Genomic DNA, 21,329 nt, shown 5'->3' on the forward strand with positions numbered 1-21,329 from the left:
CCCACGAGCCATCTGGTACTTGAAGAAGAAGTTTGCCATGCCCAGCTCCGGAAGGACATCTATGTTTCCTTGGCCCTTGGAAGATATGGCACCCCGCACTGCTGTCTTCTATTAGAGCGGAGACGTCTCCGGGCAGTCTGGCCTTTGTATGCATTCGTGCGCAGGCAGCCAGTCTCTTCCTGACATCTGTGGCGGCTTCTGCTTAGTCACGAGCATTCTGCAGCCCTGCTGTGTCTACAGAGAGATCGCATCTCATCTGTCACGCTCGGACATCATGTTTCAGCCCTCTCAAAGACCCGGGTCCTTGTCCAGTGCAGGCAGAGTCTTATCGGCGACTCCTCTGTGCTGCCCCATCTTTCTGCCCTCGCGCTGCACAATTTCTGCAGGATGAAGACGGGCTTCCCATTCTCGTTTCTACCCCCCTCACTTCTGTCTTTCTCACTTCCGTCTCGATAGCTCTTCTGCCGATTTCCCTCCATCCAGTCATCCACTTAGTCAATCCTACCTTCAGCCATACCTGGCAAGCTGTATGACTTCTTTGCTGACTTTTCAGCTTCACGACTCTTTGCGATTCTTTTTACAGTCCGGTTGCATTCTGCCCCCTGGCCCCTCCCGCCAATCTGCACATTCTTTTGTGGGGCCGTTCTTTCAACTTGCCGTTTCGCTCCCTCCTTACAAGTGTGAACATTTACGGAAGCGTTCTCTCTCCTGTGTGTCCGCCTCATGGTACCAAGGCCTCTGTCGAGAGCGGCTTCAGGTTGAGGGCGGAGTTGAAAAGCTAAACAGTGGCAGTCCGAACCTGTGTTGACACCGCAAGTGACCGTGGTCCAGCTGTCACCGGTATCATTGCGAAGGACGCAGTGGTGTGGGTCCAGTACTATTAATGACACTCCACGCTGCATCCAGATGTCACCAGCTTTCCCCGACTGCCCTTCTCCTGTGGTGGGGACCCTCCAGAATCCGAGACCCCGTGAGCCGTGGGGCGTCACGTTGGCCTCTTTAGACTGGGCTGTGACAGTTGCTAGGGCCGTCCTGGTTTATATTGAGCTTGGCCGTTGGGAAGAATGCTGGCCACGGACTCCGTCCCCCATTTGGGTTTGTCTGATGGGTTCGCTCATATAATTTTATTGTTTCCTAAGCTCTCTCTGCTAATGGTGTCTGGGTGATATTCTGCACACAGAGGAGCAAAAGTTCATCTATTTTGGAGGACCCCCCCCCCCCGCCCCATACACACACACTCCACCCCGAGCAGCTTCCATGGGCATCTGGTGCGCGTTTGGTGGAAAGCTCTGGGGAAAGGGCGGGTGGGCGCTTTCTTCACTAGAGACTCGGCTCTGTCATCCTCAGCCTGTTTTAGGGTTGGCTCCTCACTTGGGGTTTCTGTGCAAGACAGAGGCACAGGATCTGGACCCTACAGATTGGGTGATGTGGGGCTAAGGCCCCGCTCTCCCGGACTCCACCCTACAAGAGTCTCTACCAAGATACTGGAGAAGAGGCCTGTCCTTGGGCCAACGGGGTGTTGTGTTGTCCTTGGCGGCTGTGGGCACCCCATGAACAGCTAAGGGATGGTTACACTGCTCGGTCCTGCAACACCTCCATGGTTGCTGGCACGGCTAAGACCCTGCTCGTAACCAGTGTGAACTTTGAGGGCCTCCTGGCAATATTCTGTTCAGATGCACAGGGTTCTAATTGGCTACTTTCAGACACGGATCGCCAGACCTTTCCTCCCAGTGTGTCTGAATCTGGAAGCTCTGTGGAAAGCTGTCTACCGACAGAGATCTGCTGGCGTTTGCAAGCCTGTGGCATCAGTCAGGCCACCAAAGCAGGGCATCCTGGCAGAAAGGGGCAGGGGAGGATTTACAACCCAGTCTTCTGGATAAGCAGTGGCTGTAAGCTTGGGGCTCTCTGCACCAAGGCCCTGCGGTAGGTCTCAGGCATTGACAGGCAAGGGCAAGTCTTCTTCACCTCCTTCAAGGGCAGTCAGTTCAACCTTCGGTCTCAAAAATGGGCAGTTGGATGTGAAGCCACTGACCACTCTGCCTCCCAGCTCTCTCCGGCACTCTTGGCATCTGATACTTCCTCCCTCCTTAGTCCTTGGCTGTGTGCTAAAGGCCATGTCTGTCTGTTAGGTGTGTGGTTCCCGTGACATCTGAGTTTATCATGCTGCTGGGAGGTCTCATGGTGATGTCTCACTTCTGGGAAGGCTCATGTCATACAGACTCTTGGGTTTTCTGTTGGGACTTGCACAGTAGGAGGTACACAGCCATCCTGGCTGCAGAGTAACAGGATCAATGGATGGATGGATGGATGGATGGATGGATGGATGGATGGATGGATGATGGATGGATGGGTGGGTGGATGAATTGATGGATGGGTCGATGGATAGATGGGTGACGGATGGATGGGAATAAAAAGGAAAGCTCAGAGGAAAGCTAAGAATCGACAGACCCAGCGCAGACACCCTCTTGGAATGAATCCGGGAAATTAGGAGCAGACAGCGAACAGAGACATTAAATCCCGGTGCGTGGCACTCTGAGTCACCACGGCTCCTACTTCCCCCTAACCTATCAAATTCCGGGGATGGCATGCATTCCCCCAGCAGCTGCCTCTTCATTTCTAATTCCACTTTATTCATTCTCCAGTTGGTCTGCCTTCGCCTCCCTCTCCGGGAAGAGGGAGCTGAGAACAAGCGTGGGTGGGTCTAACACAGAGGGACCAGCCAGCGTGCCATCCCAGCACTGGAGACGCCGGCGAAAGGCAGGATGCTGGGCTCAGTGGAGGGGCACCCCTGCAGCCTTCTCCCCACGTCTCCACACCCCGTCCCCCTTCCAGGCGTGAGTGCTGGCGTGTTGGCAGCGGTTCATAACACTGGCCCAGGGATGCGAGGGCAGGATGCCACTTCCCCTTCACCTCAGCGGGTGAACAGACAGCACTCTGGACAACTAACCACTCCCCCGAGGCTCCTGGGTGGCGTAAACCGTTAAACACGCAACCGTTCCAAACATCCCAGTGGCCTGCGCAAGGAAGACCTGGCGATCTATTTACATAGAGATGGTGGTGGCGGCTGCTGAGTCAACCCTGACTGGTGACGACCTGGGTGCTACAGTGGGGGAGGATCCCAGCCAAGAAGGCCCCATGGCTTGATGCTGCGGTGGCACCCGCAGAAGAGCCCCCAGACCCGACTTGTTCACCTCACCTGCCTTTTGCTCCAGCTCAGGAGCTGGGATTTGTGGGAGATGAGAGAAGAGAAGCTGAGGACTTCCTGCCAAGGGGGCTGAGGGGTGAGGCTGACGAATCGCAGGCCAGGCAGCCCTGCAGGCTGGAGAAGAGGCGAACCCCAAACCCACTAGCCCCCTGCCATCACATTGATACCCACTCAGGCAGCCCCTCAGCCTCAGGTTTGGCAGGGGGTTGGGGGAAGCCCCTCACAAACCTCACAGGGACTCGGGTTGTCGTTGTCAGACGCATAGCAACCCCGATGGATGGTGGAACGGAACACCACCTGGCCGGTCCGGCACCGTCCTCACGATCGTCATTGTCTGAGCCCAGGGCGGTAGCCGCTGTGTCCGTCCACCTTGTTGAGGGCCTTCCTCTTTTTTCGCTGCCCCTCCACTGGACCAGGCGTGATGTCCTTCTCCAGGGACTGCCCTCTCCCGACAACATGCCCAGCGTACGTGAGATGAAGTCTTGCCATCGCTGTCTCTAAGGAGCAGGTGGGTTTAGCACCGAGTACTTCTCCCGAGGCAGATTTGTTTGTTCTCTTGGCAGTTCTTCAACAGAGCTAGTGGATTTGTACGTGAGGACCACAGGACGAGGGGGAGCGACTGCTCGAGGGGGCGGGGTAGGAGCCGGCAGGCAGTGCTGGGAGCACCCCGCCCCCCTTTAGGGGCTCTGTATCCACAGGGACAGTAGCAGCAGAGCTTGGTCTTGTCCTTGAGTGTGTGATGGGATATAGAGCATAACTCCTTACCTTGCTCAGCAAGCAGAGGGCTTGGGGGAGCTGAAGATATTGACACCTGCTGCCCCATGCCAGTCTGAGCTGGGGGATCTTGTTGAAGACTTAGAGAAAGCAGAGAGAATGCTTGGCTGAGGGAAGGGTGAAGCTGGACCAAGGCTATTTTTGCTCCATTTCTGCAAGGAGTTTTTATAAAGACTAACAGAAATCGGAGGCGACAGGAGCGAGGCACACTGGACCTGATGTGCTGGCACCAGGCGGGTGCCTGGGGCACACCTGTCACTCACCACCAGACCTGGTGTGGCATGTGCAGCTTTCTGGGCTCTTTGAAAGCATGCCATCTGAAAGGTTACAGATCAGCCCCTGCAGCCCCTTCTGCCCTGAGGGCACTGCTGAGCTCTGGGGATTCTCTTGGGCCACTGAAGCCCCGATCTTCACTTGGTACCAGGTCTTCTATCCTTGTAGCCCATCCTGCCTGGATGTCACCACAGGTGCCAGATGATTCCGGCGGCACTGGGGTAGGGGGATGTCTGCCAGGCAGGAGGAGGGTGGTGGGAGAACTGGGAAAACATCATCCCGGAACATTCCAGCCGGAACCCCTATTCAGGGCTTCAAGGAGGAGACATGGATGGTCTCACTGGGAAGAGGGGCACGGAGAGGACCATGTGGCTCAGTCGCCGGGCGGGGGTCAGGGGGCAGAACTGACGGGGAGGTACTAGTCTGACACCTGGGTCAGCGGACGGACGCAGGCTGATGACCAGTTGTTGAGTTAGGTGCTGTCCGGTCGTTTCTGAACTGTGCCCCTGTGGGATTCTGAGCCTGCCCTCTTTTATTTTAAATATCGTTTTATTGACATATGCTTCATATATCATATACTTCCACAGTTCACCTCTACAACCAGTTCTAGAATGTTTTCTTCCCTCTTGTCTTCCTTACTAGCTCCCCATTTCCCTCCAACCCACTCCCCCAGTGCCCTCAATAAGGCTCCAGCCCAACTACTGTCTCGGTAGCTTCCTGTATCTCTATCCACATACACTGGAAAATACACCCAAAAAAGAGACCAACAATAACAAAATCAACTAGAGAATAAAACCCAATTGAGAAAACAACCAAAGTTGTACTATGAACTAGAACAATTTAACATGGGTCAAAGGGAGACAAAATGACCAGGATCACATTTTAACCTAGTTGCATCGCCAGGACAGCAGTTACGACACTCTCTGTCTGAGAACAATCCTTTTCTCACCTCTCGACCAGGTCAGAGGGGATTCATCAGAGGCTTAACCCACGTGTGGACTCTGCACATGCATTTGGGGCTCCCACGGTCACCCCTAGCCTCCTGTAAATCGGATGTTCACAACGTATGCTCTGACACCCTTCCCTTCTCTGGATTTGGTTTTTATGATTTATCATCCGTGAGACTAGGACTTTTTATGGGAGTTGAAAGCCTTATCTTTCTCCTGTGGAGTGGCTGGTGGTTTCAAACTGCTGTCCTCGTGGTGAGCAGCCCAGTGCAGAACCCACTCCGCCACCAGGGCCCCACGATAGTGATGCCCTATAAAGTCACTGAAAAGACTGACGTAGCCGACAGCGGACCACTGCTCCTGGGGAAACACGGGGTTCCGTTCCTGAAAGCCTCTGGTCACACCTGTTGACCAACACACAGCCTTCCTTGTCTCCACGCGTGCTTTGGATTGAAGGACGCACCGCACTGGACGCACGCTGCTGACTCACTACCATGGCGCTCACGACCAGCGGCGCTGCCCCTCCTGCTCCAGTCAGCACCCGCATGTGCTCCAAGAGGCACCTGGAAACCTTTGTGAGCTCAGCCCCCCCACGCTGCCTCCGGAGTCGCTTTAGAGATCAAGGGCACCCACAGACTGCAGCGATGCGGCAATAGTCTGGACACGAGCCAGCAGCAGACAAGAGGGCAGAGGAATGTCTTGCTCCTTCTCAGCTGCGGACATGCCTGCAAGGCCGCCCAGGTCTCCCCGTACCCTGCTCACACCGTGGCTGACCAGGAAAACGCTGCATGGGGGGATTTGGGGGTTCCCAGTAAAAATCATTGAACGATGAGGCCGGAAGGGAGAGGACGAGGCTGGGAGTGGAGGAGACTGCCCAGGGAGAGCGTGTAGTCATTACATAATTTCCCATCAACGTGAAGTGTAGGGATGGGGTGTCGCCTGTCAATCGGGTCACAGCCTGAAGGTGCCTCCCTGTGGGCGTGGCCTTCTCATAAGGAGGGTCCTGGGAACCTCCCCTGCTCTCTCCGCCTCCACCTTCCTGTTGACGACACGTGGAAACCGGCCAGAGCCCTGGAGATGCGTGCACCACCATCAGACCCACAAGAGTTTGCACCCGCTGGCCGGTGATGTTCCTGCATCCTGCAGCATTGCAGGTGGCTGCGTGAGCCCGAAGGGGAATTTATGGACTAGTCTCAGACTTACGGTCTTGATCTGGACTGGGTGGGATGTTTGCCTGATATGTAGTGACTTCTTTAGAGAAAGCTCTCTCTTGCATGTAGATGAGGGTCACTGGATTTGTTTCTCTAGTCCACCCAGAGGGTGCTCAGTGGAAGGAAGGAGGCTGTGCAGACAGGGCCCTGCAGAGCACCGCAGATATGAAGAGCCTGCTCAGGGCCCAGCAGGCAGGAGAGCCCAGGTCCAGCCAGCCCAGGGGAGACCTTCAAACAGGAGGGGTCAGTTTACCATCTCCGCGGCTCCCCGCATCACACATTCAACAGGCTCTGGGGACAAGCCTGCAAGGTATCTGTGCTGTGATGTACTCACTGGAAAACGGCTCCCCAGGAATAGCTCATTTGAAAGAAAACCTGGTGCCAACCTGTGCTCTGATATGACCTTCCCCTGTCTGTCCCCTCCCCTCTGGGCTGGGGGTGCACAGGAAATGTGTGCAGGCAGAGAGCCAGCCAGGGAGCACCTGTTCCCCCAGTCACAGCACCATGGGGCACCGGAGTTCTAGGGAGCCCTTACCTGGCGCTCTCGAAGGTGGCAGACGCCGTCTTCTCTATGGCCCCAAATCCAACACCAACAGCAAGACCCTCTGAAAGAGACAGAGCAGAGCACCGGGAGGGGGTTAGGGGCCGTTTCCCCAGGAGGTCAGCACTGGGCCCAGAACCAGGGGAGCCGCCTAGTGGGGTGGGAGCCTGGGGATGGTCACCTAGCAGACTGAGGACCTGGGGTTGGCTGCCTGGCAGAATGGGGGCCTGGGGCCAAGCACAGCCCCTCTGGGGTGAAGATCCCCCCCCCACCTCCACACACACACACACACACACACACACACACACACACACAGCCTGCTTGTAGGATGGCTGGCAGGCTGAGAATAGTTTCCATGTTTCTAAATGGCTGAATTTGGGAGGGGAGAAATAAATGATAATATTTCTTTTTTAAAAAAATTAAGTGCCACGTCTTTAACTTTATTAATTTAATGTTTATTTTTAGTACTTCGTTCCACCCCACCCGGACCCCCACCCCAGCGGCAGGAAGCCTTTGGTTTGATCTCACTAGAGGGTGGGAGGGGCACAGACGTCCGCTCTGTATTCAGCTCATGACGCACAGAGACGTGAAGGAGGGAAGAGGGCAAGAGGATGGTTTGATGATGATGATGATTCTTTCCTGAAGACCCTTTCTTCTCCGAGTTCTCTGTTTTATTATTATTATTTTTAAAGCTTAAAAACATTTTTAACGGTTTGACTTATAATTCACCTATCATACAGTTTGATGGTTTACACATGGTCTACACATGTGGACCCGGTTCCACAGTGACTTTATTACACACACCCCCAACAAGCACCCCCCCAGTCCTCACATAGCCATTCCTATGCTCAAGCCATTGTGGAAGCCCCTGCGTCCATCCACCTGGCTGAGGGCCTGCCTCTGTCTCGCTGCCCCTCCACTCGACCAAGCATAACGGTGGTGATGACCGGACAATGAGGCGTCTCAGCCATGTGCACTCATCCCCACAATGACATCCCTGTAAATGACAAGACACAGGGCAGCCTGGGAAGACCAGCCACAGAATGGCAGCGGCCCGCTGAACCCGCGGGACGGAGGGAAGGTGCCGCCTGGGCGCACAGCCCAGGTGCACAGCCCAGGTGCGAATGAGACAGGTAATTAAGGCAGAGACCAAAGGGACAGGTGTGATGCGCAGTCTCTGGTCTGGGGGTCTTTTCACCGCATCTGCCACTCACGCAGGGACAAAGAGAAGGGAAATTAACTGCCAGAGAGAGTTTGTGCAGAGGCAGACGCTGTGGGGCGGGCTGGGGCGGACGGGGCCCAGTGTTGGGGTCAAACTTGGAAATGAGTACCTAGGCTGAGCCAGCATGTCCCCATCACCCCACTCTATGTCCCGGTGAGCATGCCTGTGCTGACAGCCAGGCTGGGATCCATGACAGGGCAGGAAGCTCACAGGACAGACGTCTCAGTGTCTGTAGGTTGTAGGCATCTCAGGACTGTTAGCTCTGCCCGGTAAAGGGGTCCTTTAATGGGGTCCTTAGCTGCATCCCTGGCCTGCACTGACTAGATGCCAGTAGACCCCTTTACCTGCCCCAAACCGAAACCAAACTCAACAGCACTGAATCAACTCTGATTCCTAGAGGCCCCATAGTGCAGGGTCGGACTGGCCCCTGGATTCCTAAGACTGCAACTGTTTATGGGAGTAGAAAGCCTTATGCTTCTCGCACAAGTGGCTGGTGGTTTCAAACAGCCGACCTTGCAGTTGGCAGCCCACTGCATCACCACTACACCAGCAGGGCTCTCTCAGTGAGGGGCAATTCCAGGGGGTAAGATTAGAAGGACTTCCTGGTCATAAAACCTTGCCTGCCATCAGGCATCAGGGGAGATGGCTTCTGGCTAAGAATGGCCTCAGGGCAGCCTGACAGGCTCCATCCGCTCCCTGAATCCCCAGCCTGCCTGGTCTGCTCCCAGAGGCTGGCCTGCCTTCAGCCACCCATGTCCAGCGGGGAAGGGAGCCAAGCAGGCAGGCACTCTGATCTCAGTCCGTCTCCACGTTGAAGAACCAGCGGGTTGACTCTGTCCAGGATGGATAAGGGTGGAAATTCTCCTGCCACGGACAACTAGCCCCGCTGCTGGTACTAGAATCCGTGAAGTTTGGGGCAAGATAAAACCAAGAAGCACTCCGGAAGAGGGCCGTGTGACTCCAATTCTGATCAAGAATTATGCCTCAGGGTTCAACGAGGAGATTTCCCTGCAGATGACACATCGACGTAAATTACAAGAATGTGCGTCCCTCACATATGACATGCACAGGAAACGGACATGTGTCGGGGGAGGCGCAGTATAACGTGTGTGTGATTCGGGTTAAGCAAATAGCAGACCGTTGACGCTCTTCTCTGACCCTCCCGTGTTTAAAATGAAACCAACCGTCCTGCCATTGAGCCAGCGGGTCTTAACCTTCCTCAGGCCACGACCCTTCCATACAGTTCCTCATGTGTGGTGACCCCCGACCATCACATTATTTCTGTTGCTACTTCATCACTGTCATTTTGTAGTGTTGTGTATCGGGCGACCCCTGTGAAAGGGTTTTTGGACCCTCAAAGGGACCGCGACCCACACTTTGAGAACCGCTGCTCTGAGCGGCTTCTGATCCACAGTGACCCTAACGGGCAGGGCAGGGCAGAATGGCTCTTAAAACTGTTATTCCATTTTTTGTGTGCAATTAATAAAAAAGGCATTTGATCTTTAATTTGAACACATTCACTCATTCATTTATTTTTTCCTTTTCTTCAGGAGCAAGTGTCTCCAACCTCCCATTCTCATTTCCCTCTTTTTTTTTAATCATTTCATCGGGGGCTCGTACAGCTCTTATCACAATCCATACGCCCATCCATTGTGTCAATCACCCTTGTACATATGTTGTCATCCTCATTCTCAAAACATTTTCTTTCCACTTGAGCCCTTGGTATCAGCTCCTCTTCCACCCTCCCTCCCCTCCTCAGGAACCCTTGATTATTTATAAACTATTAATATTTTTCATGCCTTACACTGAGACTGTCACTCTTTACAGGCGGATAAAGCCTCGTCTTTCTTCCACAGAGCAGCTGGGGGTCTCGAACTTGCGCTGAAGATCCCCAAACTCCCCAACATGCCACCACTGCACGGCCTGGGCTCCTTGTATTTAGAACAGCCACTTCCAAATCCACACTCCCTAAGGAGCTTTGTGGCAGGTACCATTGCCTCCTGGCGGGTTCCCTTTTCATGCCTATTGCCCAATTACATTGGCATCCACTCTTGGTCACTAATCCCTGCCACCCACTTAGAACAGAGACGGACTCCTGAGAACTGCCGAGCAGGGGACATCTCCCCACCTGTGTCAATGAGGATGGCTGGGCATACCTGCATCTTTAAACATGGCAGGAAGGCATCTGGTTAAATACCTGTGCCAAGCAGAGTCCATTTCAATTGGCTTTGGCTTGCTACGACCATCCAGAATGCAGATCCTTGGATTCCCACAATGAAAGAGAGACAGAAAATACCAGGCTGCTTGGGCCAGCAAGTCCTGCTTCCTGCCCAGACTCACGGCTCCAGCCAACTCTGCCACCCCACCCAGTACTCTCACCCACGCCTGAATTTGCTCTGGATCTGAAGGGCTCAGTCTGTGGGCCCACGCATGGTGGAGGGGTCAGACATGGCCCTGCGTGTGTCTGAGGCCCTGACTGAACCTCTGTGTGTCAAGTGGAAGCCAGGAGGCAGTTAATGTTAAGGTCAATGGAGTGACCAGAAGCGCAGGTCAGGGCAGACCAGCCCTGGCTGGGCAGGGACCCTGCAGGCAGAAAGGACGACTTTGCCAGAGATTCAGGGCACTAAGGAGTTCCTGGCCTGCCTCTGAACAGGACTCAATTCTACTTGGAAATAACCCCCCGGGATCAGGGATGCTTCCCACCCTGCAGTGAAATCCCATGGCCTCTGAAACAGGGACAGACCTGTCCCCGGGCCACCAGGAGTCCTCTCCGACTCCAGTTCCTTGCAGGCAAGGAAGCAGCTGGTTACAAAAGCCATCCTCCCTGCTGCCCCTCTTCCCCTCTTCCAGTTCCTCCCCCAACCCCAAGCAAGCCCGATTGCAACTCCTGGTGGTCCCATGGAATGGAGAGTCCTGTGCTCTGGAGCCTGTCTCCCCTGATGGAAGGGCTTGCCAGCACTTTCTTCCACGGCACAGCTGCACAGACTCGGATGGTTCATTTTTAAGCTTGTAGTGCAACGCAAACTATGCACACCACATTCCCGGGGTGGGAGCGAAATGTTTGGGGGACCCTAGGGATTAATGACAGAATCCTGTAAGGAGGCAGGTAGGGGGAAAGGACCGGGTGTGAACTGATGGCTCCCACGCATCCAAGCCCAAATAACCACTCTGTGCTAAGTGGGTGCTGGGTGGCTACAGCAAGGGGCTTTCTCATCACCCTGAGGAGCAGGGCTGCGGTAACCCCCAGCACTGCATCTGCCTGCTGAAGACCAAGGGTACCTGGCCCACTGATCACCTGCCTGCTCCTAGGGGAGTGTTAGCGGGGGAGCCAGCTCTGAGGGGTGGGCAGTTCGAGGGGCCAGCGGAGAAAACATGCTCCCAGCCACCCCCAGGGCTCTACCCCCAATCTCACCAGCACCGAGAAGGAAGTTGTTGCAGGAATTGCAGCCCCTCATCCTCCAAGAAGGGGCACCGGTGGCCTGGTGCTGGGCGGCTCACCGCAAGGTCAGCAGTTTGAACCTGGCAGCTGCTCTGCAGGAGAAATAGGAGGCTGTATGCCCCCACATAGGTTGACAGCCTGGGAAACTCACAGGGGCCAGTTCTACTCCGTCCTGCATGGTCACTATGAGTCCGTATAGATTCAATGACAGTTGGGTGTGGGGTCCTTCTGACCTGGAGGTGCACTCCGCCTGAGAGCACCCACAGGCAGCCTGACTTCTCACCTGGCCCATCAACCGGTGAGGGAAGGGGACTTGTTACCCGAAGACTGAGGATGTACAGGGAAAGCTGCAGAGGAGGAGAACAGGGCCCTCTCCTGCCTCTGTCTAGTGGATCTCTTGGCCCTAGGTGGTGGACAGCGGCTGATGGCTACTGCTTGACCTCTGCTTTCGCAGGAAACTGCTGTGGGCCGGGTCCCAGATTCCCGAAGGCTGCCTTGACAAAGGGAGAGGTGGCCTGGTGCCAGCGCCATCTATGCATGCCTCTAATAACTTAGTTTTATTTTGGCTGTTGAGTGTGTGCAGAGCAAAACATTCTACCAACCCCACAGCTTCCACACTCACAGCCAATCGATACCAACAGCTTCCACACTCACCAGCCAATCAATACCAACCCAACAGCTTCCCCAGTCATCAGCCAATCGGTACCAACCCAACAGCTTACATGGTCACCAACCAATCCATACCAACCCCACAACCACCACAGTCACCAGCCAATCCATACCAACCCCACAGCTTCCACAATCACTAGCCAATCGATACCAACCCCCAAATTTCCACACTCACCAGCCAATTGATACCAACCCAACAGTTTCCACAATCACCAGTCAGTTGGTACCAACCCAACAGCTTCCACAGTCACCAACAAATCCATACCAACCCCACAACCACCACAGTCATCAGCCAATCCATACCAACCCCACAGCTTCCGCAGGCCCTGTTTGGTGACATGGATAACCATCTTCGGGTTGTGCAGTCATTCCCAAACAATTTTCCAAATGGTCTCTCATTCACCCAAACTCACTGTCCGAATTCCCTACTTCACCTTCTGAGTTCTTGTCACTTGATCCCAGGTAGATACACAGATATTCAAATGAGGCAGGTGTCCCTCACGAGTTAACGACTGTCTTTAAGCATAGTTTAAGGGGTATTTTCTCGGTCTGACGTTCAAAGGAAATTTGGAAGGCAGCTACTTGGCCAACAGCTGGGACGAGATCCATATTTGTGCCCATTCTAAGGAAAGGTGATCCAGAAAACGCCCACCCTGGAGAACGATGTCATGACACACAGGTAAAACTGGGCTGAAGAACATCCGATAGGGGTCACAGTAGTCCATTGACAGGGAGCGGCCAGCGGCTCAGGTCGGACTCAGAAGAGGATGTGGGACGAGGGATTACATTGATGAAGTCCGATGGATCTTGGCTGACAGAGAATGCTGGAGAGAGAGTTGTCTTTCATTGACGATGCCAAGGCATTTGACCGTGTGGACCATAGTAAACTATGGAGAACCTTGAGAAGAAGGGGAATTCCAGAAAATGTGACTGTGTTCCTGCCAAACCTGCCCGTGGGTCAAGAGACAGTTGTGCAAACTGAACAAGGGAATACCGCCTGGTGTAAAGCCAGCAAAGGTGTGTGGAGGGATGTATCCGCCCATCATACTGGATCTGTCCGTGTGCTGACCAAATCATCGGAGAGACTGGATGGTATGCAGACGGAGAGGGCATCAGAGATGGAGGAAGGCTTATGAACAATCTGAGAAATGCAGATGGCACGACCTGGCTTGCCACAGGCGAGGAGGGCGTGAAGTGCTTGCTGATGAGGGTCAGGGGCAGCGGCCTGCAGGGTGGACTAAGACTCAATGTGAAAGAGACCAAAATCCTCGCCACTGGCCCAAAAGGAAACATCATGATGAAGGAGAAAAGGTTCGGATTGGGGAGGATGTCGTCTTGCTTGGATCCACAACCAGTGCCCATGGAGGCAGCAGACAAGAGATCGAAAGACGAGCTGCATTGGGTTCATCTGCTGCACAAGATCTCCTTAGAGGATGGAAAGGACTGAGGGTGCCAAGCCAGGCCACGGTTTTCTCCCTTGCCTCCTATGCATGTGAAAGCGGGGCCACGGGAAGCTGCTTGCTCGAGAAGATACTGAAAGTACCCTGGACTGCTACAAGGACAAACGCGCCTGTCGTGGAAGCCATGGACCAGAGCGCCCACTAAAGGCAAGGGTGGCAAGACTTGGTCTTACCTTCCTTGGACCTGCTATCAGGAGAGACCAGCCCTTCGAGAAGGACACCACGCTTGTTAAAGAGGAAGGGCGGCCTCGACAAGATGGATTGACACGCTGGCTGCAATGACGGTTTCGGCGTGGGAATGATTGGGAGGATGGCACCGGGCTGTGCGGTGCTGGGTTCTGTTTGTGCTCAGGGTTGCTATGGGTTGGAGTTGCCTCGATGGCGCCTACCAACAATAACGACAACGTTTGGAGCGGGTTTCTGCACTGGCTCTTTGGAGGCAGAGGGTCTTGTTGACTGTCCTGTGATTTTCAGGGCCTTGGGGACAAAGGGAAGGGCTCCTTGGCTCCCTGGAGGATTTGGGAACACAGCGAGGTTCTGGCAGTTGGTCTCGGATGACGACGAACCCAAGGTGCGGGCTCCTTCGTCACTTATCCAACTTGACTCCCTCCGTGGTATTTCTAAAAGGCAGCTGAGGCACTGGCTGTTGAAGGGGTACAGCACGACTGTGTTCCATTGAAGGGCTCGATCACTATGGTATCGTATGACACGAGGGCAGGCTGTCCAGAGCGGACATTTCCGGAGAGCAGTCACTTTTCATAAGAAGGCGAGCAGAGCGCAGGTAGCCCTCCCCCACCCCCCATAGTTCAGCAATTGCTGAGTGCCGGGTGGCAGGCCTTTGGGGACTCCTCAGGGCACAAGGGACCGTGGCCATGCCATATGCTCCTCAGGCACAGCTGGCCTCGCACACGACATGCAGGCCCTGTCGGCTAAGAAGAGGGGCAGGTGGAGGAGTCCCAGCCAATGGTTCAAGTCTGAACCCTTAGCTGAATGTCCAGCTTTTGACCATCTGAAAGGTTGGAAGGATGGAGGGCTTGCAGTTCCAGCCCACCCAGAAGTGCCTCAGCACAAAGGCCTGGCACCCTGGAGCTTGGGTCCACAGTAGGCACACGCGCACACATGCACACACACACACACACACACACAGCATGGCTGTACATTGGAACTGCCTTGATCAGAACTCATACCAAGTTCCAGCATGGACTGGTCAGGAGCTGCCAGCCCCCCGGCTCTCTGTGAGGTGAGAGAGCAGGTGTGCAGTGGGGAGAGTGGGGCAGGCACGTAGAGAGAAGTGGGGCCGTGGAGAGCCGAGTCCTGGACGGGTCTGCATCCGGGATGGGTTTGTTCCAGAAGCCTGACTCCTGGCTGAGTCTCTGTCCTTCCAGTGGCTGGGCAAGAGCCCCCAGCGGCTCCACCCTCCGCCCCTTCTTCTGACTTCGTGCTCTGTAGCTTGCAACCCCAAGTCTCATGTGGTTAGATGTCACCGAGGCGGTCCGGCTCATAGCGGCTCCATCTGCGTGCAGCAGAACAAAATGCCTCGCCGTCCTCACAACTGCTCATCGGCTTGAGCCCGTGGTGGCGGCCGTCACGCTCCTTCAGCTTGTCCGAGGCCTTTCTCCTGCCAGCTGTCCCTCTACTTTACCCAGCACGAGGGCTCTTCTCCAGCACTGGTCTCTCCTGAGACGGTGTCCAAAGTCCGGGAGACCAAATCCAGCTGTCCTTGCCTCTGAGGTTTTAAGCCAAGAAAGGTGTGCGGCAGGGTTGTATCTGCGGCTGTGCACTGTGGCTGTACTTCTGAGCCAGACCGGTTTGTACTTTTGGCAGTCCGTGCTGCGGCACCATCAATGTTCTTCACCATAGCTATGACGTAGCAGCCCTTGGGCGCTCATCCCCACCCTGCCCGAGGCGCCGTGTGGTCTTCCTTGACTCAAACCCTCGCAATACATTACAAGGTTGACTTTATCATTGGCATTTTCCAGAGGGGCCAACTGGGGCTCAAGATGCAGAAATCCCCCAAAGCCACACAGCTCATAGGTGGCTGCCCCATCCGTGTTCCCATGACAGGCTGCACCACTGGGCCCATTGTTGAGTTGGCCCCGTGGCCACCCCTTGCTCAGCATCCAAAGGACTGGGGATGGTGTTGGCAGAGAATATTGAAGGTGCCGTGGGCTGCCACAAGAGCAAAAAGCTCTATCATGGAACAAGTGCAGAATGCTCCCTTAGAGGCAAGGAGGGCTAGACTTCGTCTCACGTGCTTTGGACACGTTATCAGGAGCGACCAGCCCCTGGGGAAAAGACCACGTGCCAGAGAACAATGTTATAAATCCACAAATGGCCCTGGGCAAGAGGAATGGTCCTCCAGCCCTGTTCTGTGGGTACAGTTGGGGCTGTCTGAATCTGATGGAGAACTCAGATGGATTCCGAGCCTCAGAGTCAGCTGTCTTGAGCCCTTGGTCCTGCTACTCTTGCCCGTGGGTTTGTCCATGTGCCCGGTGGTGCTGGGCATGAGGGGCCACCCACGGATGCAGGGGAGGGCGAGTCCATAGTTAGAATGTGTTCTGGCCCCTTCACCCCACAGGCCTCTTTATTGCTTCTACCTGGCTGCTGGGTCAGAGGGTCCGAGGAGGGACAAAGGGGAGAGGGGGGACACAGGAATCACAACGTAGGTGACACTGAGTGGAAACCCCCACAGTGGTGCTGAAAATGATTGCAGGGTGCAGACTCCACCCAGTGACACACGACGCAGGAGCCTGGGGCAGCGTGATGGGCAGCGGCCCAGTGACATCTGCTGGGGTCAGGATGCGGGAGGCAGGGAGTCTTGAGCTGATACAGCTCCGGTCACACACTCGGGGATGCAGCCTGGGTGCCTCAGCAGTGAGCAAGGGCGTGTGCACAGACAGCCACACACACACACACACGCACGCATGCACGCACGCACTCAGGGGAAAGACACAGCAACTAAAGCCCAAAGCGGTCCTTAAAATCAGGCTCACTGCAGAGCCAGCCCTTGCCACTAGGTAGCCAATCTCTGTGCCAGGTCCACGGTGGCCTGTGTGCCAGGCCGGGCCGGCTAGAGAAAAACATCCAGTGACATTCATCTATGTGTAAGAGAGAGCTTTCTATCAAGAAGTCATTAGATATCGAGAAAACATCCCAGCCCAGTCCAACTCAAGTCTATAAGTCTGACACTGGTCCCTAAGTTTTTCTTCGGACTCATGCAGCCACATGCAGTGACACAGAGTGCAGGGAGATCACAGGCCGGTGGGTGCAAAGTCCTGTGGATCCAGTGGCAGTGGCTGCACCATAGGGCTCGCAGAAACCAGGGTCAGCCAGCAGGAAGGTGATGGCAGAGAGAGTTAGAGGTTCCCAGAACCCTCTTTGGGAGAAGGCCACGCCCACAAGGAGGCACCATCAGACCGTGTCCTGATTGACAGCTTGAATACTACCCCTACACTTGTATATCTCTTTAAGGTGACGTGAAATTATGTAACTACCACAGCCTGCCAACCCAAAGGCTACGTGTTCAAACCTACCAACCGCTCTTCAGGAGAAAGCACTCCAGAAAGCTGTGTCTCTTACTCAAAGATGTCCAGTCTTGGAAACCCTATGTGGGGTCACTGTGGGCGGGAATCTACTCGGCAGCAGTGGGTCTGGGTTCGGGATCTTTGCAAGAGGAGACTGCCAGGTCTTTCTGCAGCAGAGCTGCTGGGGCGGGGGGCGGAAGGGGAGGCAGGGTGCAGTTAGGACTGCCAGTGAATGGATCAGGAGGCAGCCGGGAGCTGAACCATTGTGACCTGGGAAAAGAACCAGGACGTTGGAAGCGAAGGGATATGGGGGCAAGGTGGGGAGACAGGCCGGCAGAGATTCCAGAAGGAAAGCAGGCTTGAACCAATGGGCCTCTGGAGGGACAGACAGGGGCAGGAAATGCGAGGCAGAGGGAGGAGAACCGAGGACAACTCACAGCGCCTGCGGTCTGAGCAAGGTACCGCCTGGCACCAGGGAAGCGGCAATTACCACATAAATCACTGCAGAGCATAAATGCCAAGTATCAATAAAATATGCCACAGCCGGCGAGCTGGTCAAGGCCCAAAGGCCTTCTTTTAATTAACGTCACATCTGATCCAAGACACTGCTAGGACAGCGCCCAGGGTGACCTGTCAGCGAGCGGGACTCGCCTCCCCCTTCTGACAGGCTTCGTTAGCAAGCTCTTGAACACAGCCCAGTCCCCTAGCATTGCCCACAGAGAAATTCCCTGGTGTGTGAAGACAGACATACGTGTGTGTGTGTGTGTGTGTGTGTGTGTCGCGGGGTGGGATTTCAAATGGGGCTGGGGTGCTAATCTCGTGGGATTGCTAATCTTATCTTTAGCCCCTGAGACTGCCCGGCCCTGTGCGTGCAAACGGTGGATTGAAGGGTGTTCTGATGTGACCCACGGGGTTCTCGTGAGCTGATTTTGGGGAGTGGATCACCTGACCTCCGCTGGAACCTGCAGGGCAGGTTGTGGCTGCGCTGGCGCGTGGGGCAGGGATTGAACCAGGGTCTTTGGCTTGGAAGGCGAGAGGCCGTCCTCTGGAGGGCTGCTAGAGTTGGCAGATCACTCACAGGCTCCTTGCCCCGAGTCCATGCTGACTCACAGCAACTCTGAAGAATGGAGTAGAGCGGCCCCCTGCAGACTTCTGTGATTGCAACTCTTTATATTAGAAAGCCTCATCTTTTCCCCCACGGAGCAGCTGGTGGTTTTGAACTGCTGACCTTGCAGTTAGCAGCCCAACGGGTAAGCCACTAGGCCACCAGGACTCCTAAAGGGAGCTAATAGAGGAGGGAGACACCGCAGCTGCGGGCCTTGTGCTTCTGCACCTGGTACGTGGGCCGGCATTTCAAAATGCAGTTCTGCTTTCTATTCGATGGAGGTTTTTTTGTTGTTTCTGTTTTATTTGGACACTGTGGCTGTATCCTTTTATTTATTGATTTTGTCTTTATTTTGCCCGTTTCTCTGTACAGGGCAGTCGGGATGGGTGGATCTAGGCTCGATAATTACCTGGGGGCACAGAAAGGGAGGTGAAGGGAGATGGGGGCCAACAGCAGCGGAAGAAACTGTTCCAGAGTCGAATGTGGTGACAGCTGACTGCACGGCATTCTTAGCAGGATCAAACTACTGAGCTGACGAGAGGTTAATTATCGCTCTGGGAGAGCATTTTTCGGTGGGAAGCCTAAAGTCTAAGGTTAAATTGAACCCTTGGGGCTAAGATGGAATTCAAGGCAGGAAAGAGGGCACTCAGGCCCTGGTACTGAGCTGGTGGCTGTGGCATCGTGGACGCATGGTGGTGGCAGCATGGACCCTGCCTTCCCAGTTGTCTGCTGGACCTGACCTCTCCCTCACTCCTACGGAGTATCGGGGGCACAGGGATGGTCCCTGATTGGGTCGTGGGGTTATTTGGCTCACAGGCCACCAGACATGCCAACATGGTGGCAGGCCCCCTCCCATGACAGCCTTGGCCCATGTTAGCACTTTGTTGTCTAACTCCTTCTGTCCACCCATCTTCACTTGGTGCGCGCGCACACACACACACACACACACACACACACACACACACACACACCATTCAGGTTTCCGCTGGAAAGTCCTCACCTCAGGGTAGCCCATTCTGGTTGTCCTATTTCTGGTCATCTAGTTTCCCTCAAAAAACCCCAAACTCACTGCCATTGAGTTGCCTCTGATGCATCACGACCCTGCAGGACAGGGTAGAACTGCCCCGGCAGGTTCCCGAGACTCACTCTTCATGGATGTAGAAAGCCTCCTCTCTCTTCTGAGGTGCGGCTGGTGGGCTGGAACTTCTAACCTTGTGGTTAGCAACTCAATGCAAAACCACTTAGCCATCAGGGGTTCCATGCACGCTTCCATACTTATTCCGTGGTTGTACACAGCTCGACTGAAGGCCCTGTAGGCTACTTGTTGCCTTGGGGAAACTATGATGAGCCTGAAGCACAAAATCAGGTATGTAAAGAGTGCTATATCAGTTCTGAGGACCCAAGGTGAGCAGAGGGGAACCATGGTCTCTGGGCTGTGACCTTTCAGGTTGTCGCCCAAGGCACCTGAGCAGGCTCGAACCTCCAACCTTTCTTCTCAGAGCACTAGGCTGCGGGACTTCCGCTGACTGTCAGCTTATGAGAGCTGACCCAGAGGCAGAAAGAAGGAATTGCAGATGCCCCTAGTCCCCGGGCCCCTCCCTCCCAGAGATCTCCTTCCCCTGGGAATCAGCCTGGCTCTGGTGGCCCAAGGGATGGCTTGTTTCTAATGTGCCCGGCCTCCGCTCAGAGGGGAGGCAGAACGACAGGGGCTGACACCAGCTGGCTGAGGTCCCCAGCCACCCACCCTGCGCTGGGACGAGCCTGTCACCCAGGACTGCAGCCGACCACGCTCCAGTCCTGAGAGAAATTAGTGTGCGGTTTTCCGAGAGAACATGTGGCACCTTTGGGGCTTCAAGCACTCCCCGAAGACACACCGCCTGGCTCCAAGTTCATTCAAAAACTGCAATCAACCAGCTGCTGCCACCACCCCCATCATCAGGAGAGCGGGCACTGCAAACCTGCTGTGCAGGGCGGGTGGGGTGCAGATTCATGTTCCAAGGGGCCTGCCCTCTGCTTGGAATGAGGCTGTTCATCTTTCTGTCCGACACACCTCTTCCACCTCCCTGTACCCCTCCCTGTCCTGCCTTCCCCTCCTGAATGAAATCAATGAGTGAGACAAACAGGAAGTCCAGAGAGAGAGAACTCAAAACCGAACCGAACCCACTGCCGTCGAGTCGATGCCGCCTATGGGGCATATAGGGGAGACCTGCCCCTGTGTGTTTCTGAGACTGCAATCTTTTACTGAAAGCCTCATCTTTCTCCCGAGGAGTGACTGGTGGTTTCAAACTGGCAACCCTGTGGTTAGCAGCACAACGCTTACCCGACAGCACCAGGAGAGCAGGGCATGCGTATTCTCCAGTCTGAGTTTGCGTGAGAAGCTAATCCGCGGGCACAATCAGGCTGTCCTGAAATTCACTGCCACACGGTTCAGGCATAGACTGAGTCACTGTACAAGCTATGGGGCGGGGGAGGTAAAGGAGCTCAGCTGCTCCCCAAAGGTCAGGCGTTTGAGTCCAGCCAGAGGTGCATGGAAAGAAAGGTCTGGCGATCCACTCCCGGAACAACCAGCCCCTGTCCACTATGTGGGGCACAGCCCTGCTCTGACACACCGGGGTTGCCAGGAGCCAGGCGGGCTCCATGGCTACTGGCTTACCGGCAGTGCGAGAATGTTTTCAGCCGGGATGTGCACATGTGATATCACGATGTGGTCTGCATGCACACACACATCACACAGCAGTGTGGCTGCAAGCACAGCTCACCTATGCACATGTGCAACATGAAATCATGGTAGTGTCTGCTCCCACTGACTGCCGTCGAGTCAATGCCGACTCATAGCAGGAGGAGTCCTGATGGGTTTCGAGCTGCATGGTCGGCAGTTTGAAACCACCAGTGGCTCAGAGGGAGAAGGGGTGGGCTTTCTACTTGCACCAACTGTGACAGTCTCGGAAACCCACAGGCC

The 21,329-nt window shown here is 55.0% G+C and overlaps 1 protein-coding gene across 5 annotated transcripts in view; it reads right to left on the reverse strand.

Moving 5' to 3' along the window:
• SLC39A11 (solute carrier family 39 member 11) overlaps positions 1–21,329 on the reverse strand; it is a 282,444-nt gene that overhangs the window by 39,274 nt on the left and 221,841 nt on the right. For all 5 annotated transcript variants that reach the window (XM_075562156.1, XM_075562157.1, XM_075562155.1 and 2 more), the window contains exon 7: positions 6,946–7,015. In XM_075562156.1, coding sequence (XP_075418271.1) covers positions 6,946–7,015 — 70 coding nt within the window. The remainder of the gene's footprint in view (positions 1–6,945; positions 7,016–21,329) is intronic.

The sequence above is a fragment of the Tenrec ecaudatus genome, chromosome 10 (genome assembly GCF_050624435.1).
Source record: "Tenrec ecaudatus isolate mTenEca1 chromosome 10, mTenEca1.hap1, whole genome shotgun sequence".
NCBI lineage: Eukaryota > Metazoa > Chordata > Mammalia > Afrosoricida > Tenrecidae > Tenrec > Tenrec ecaudatus.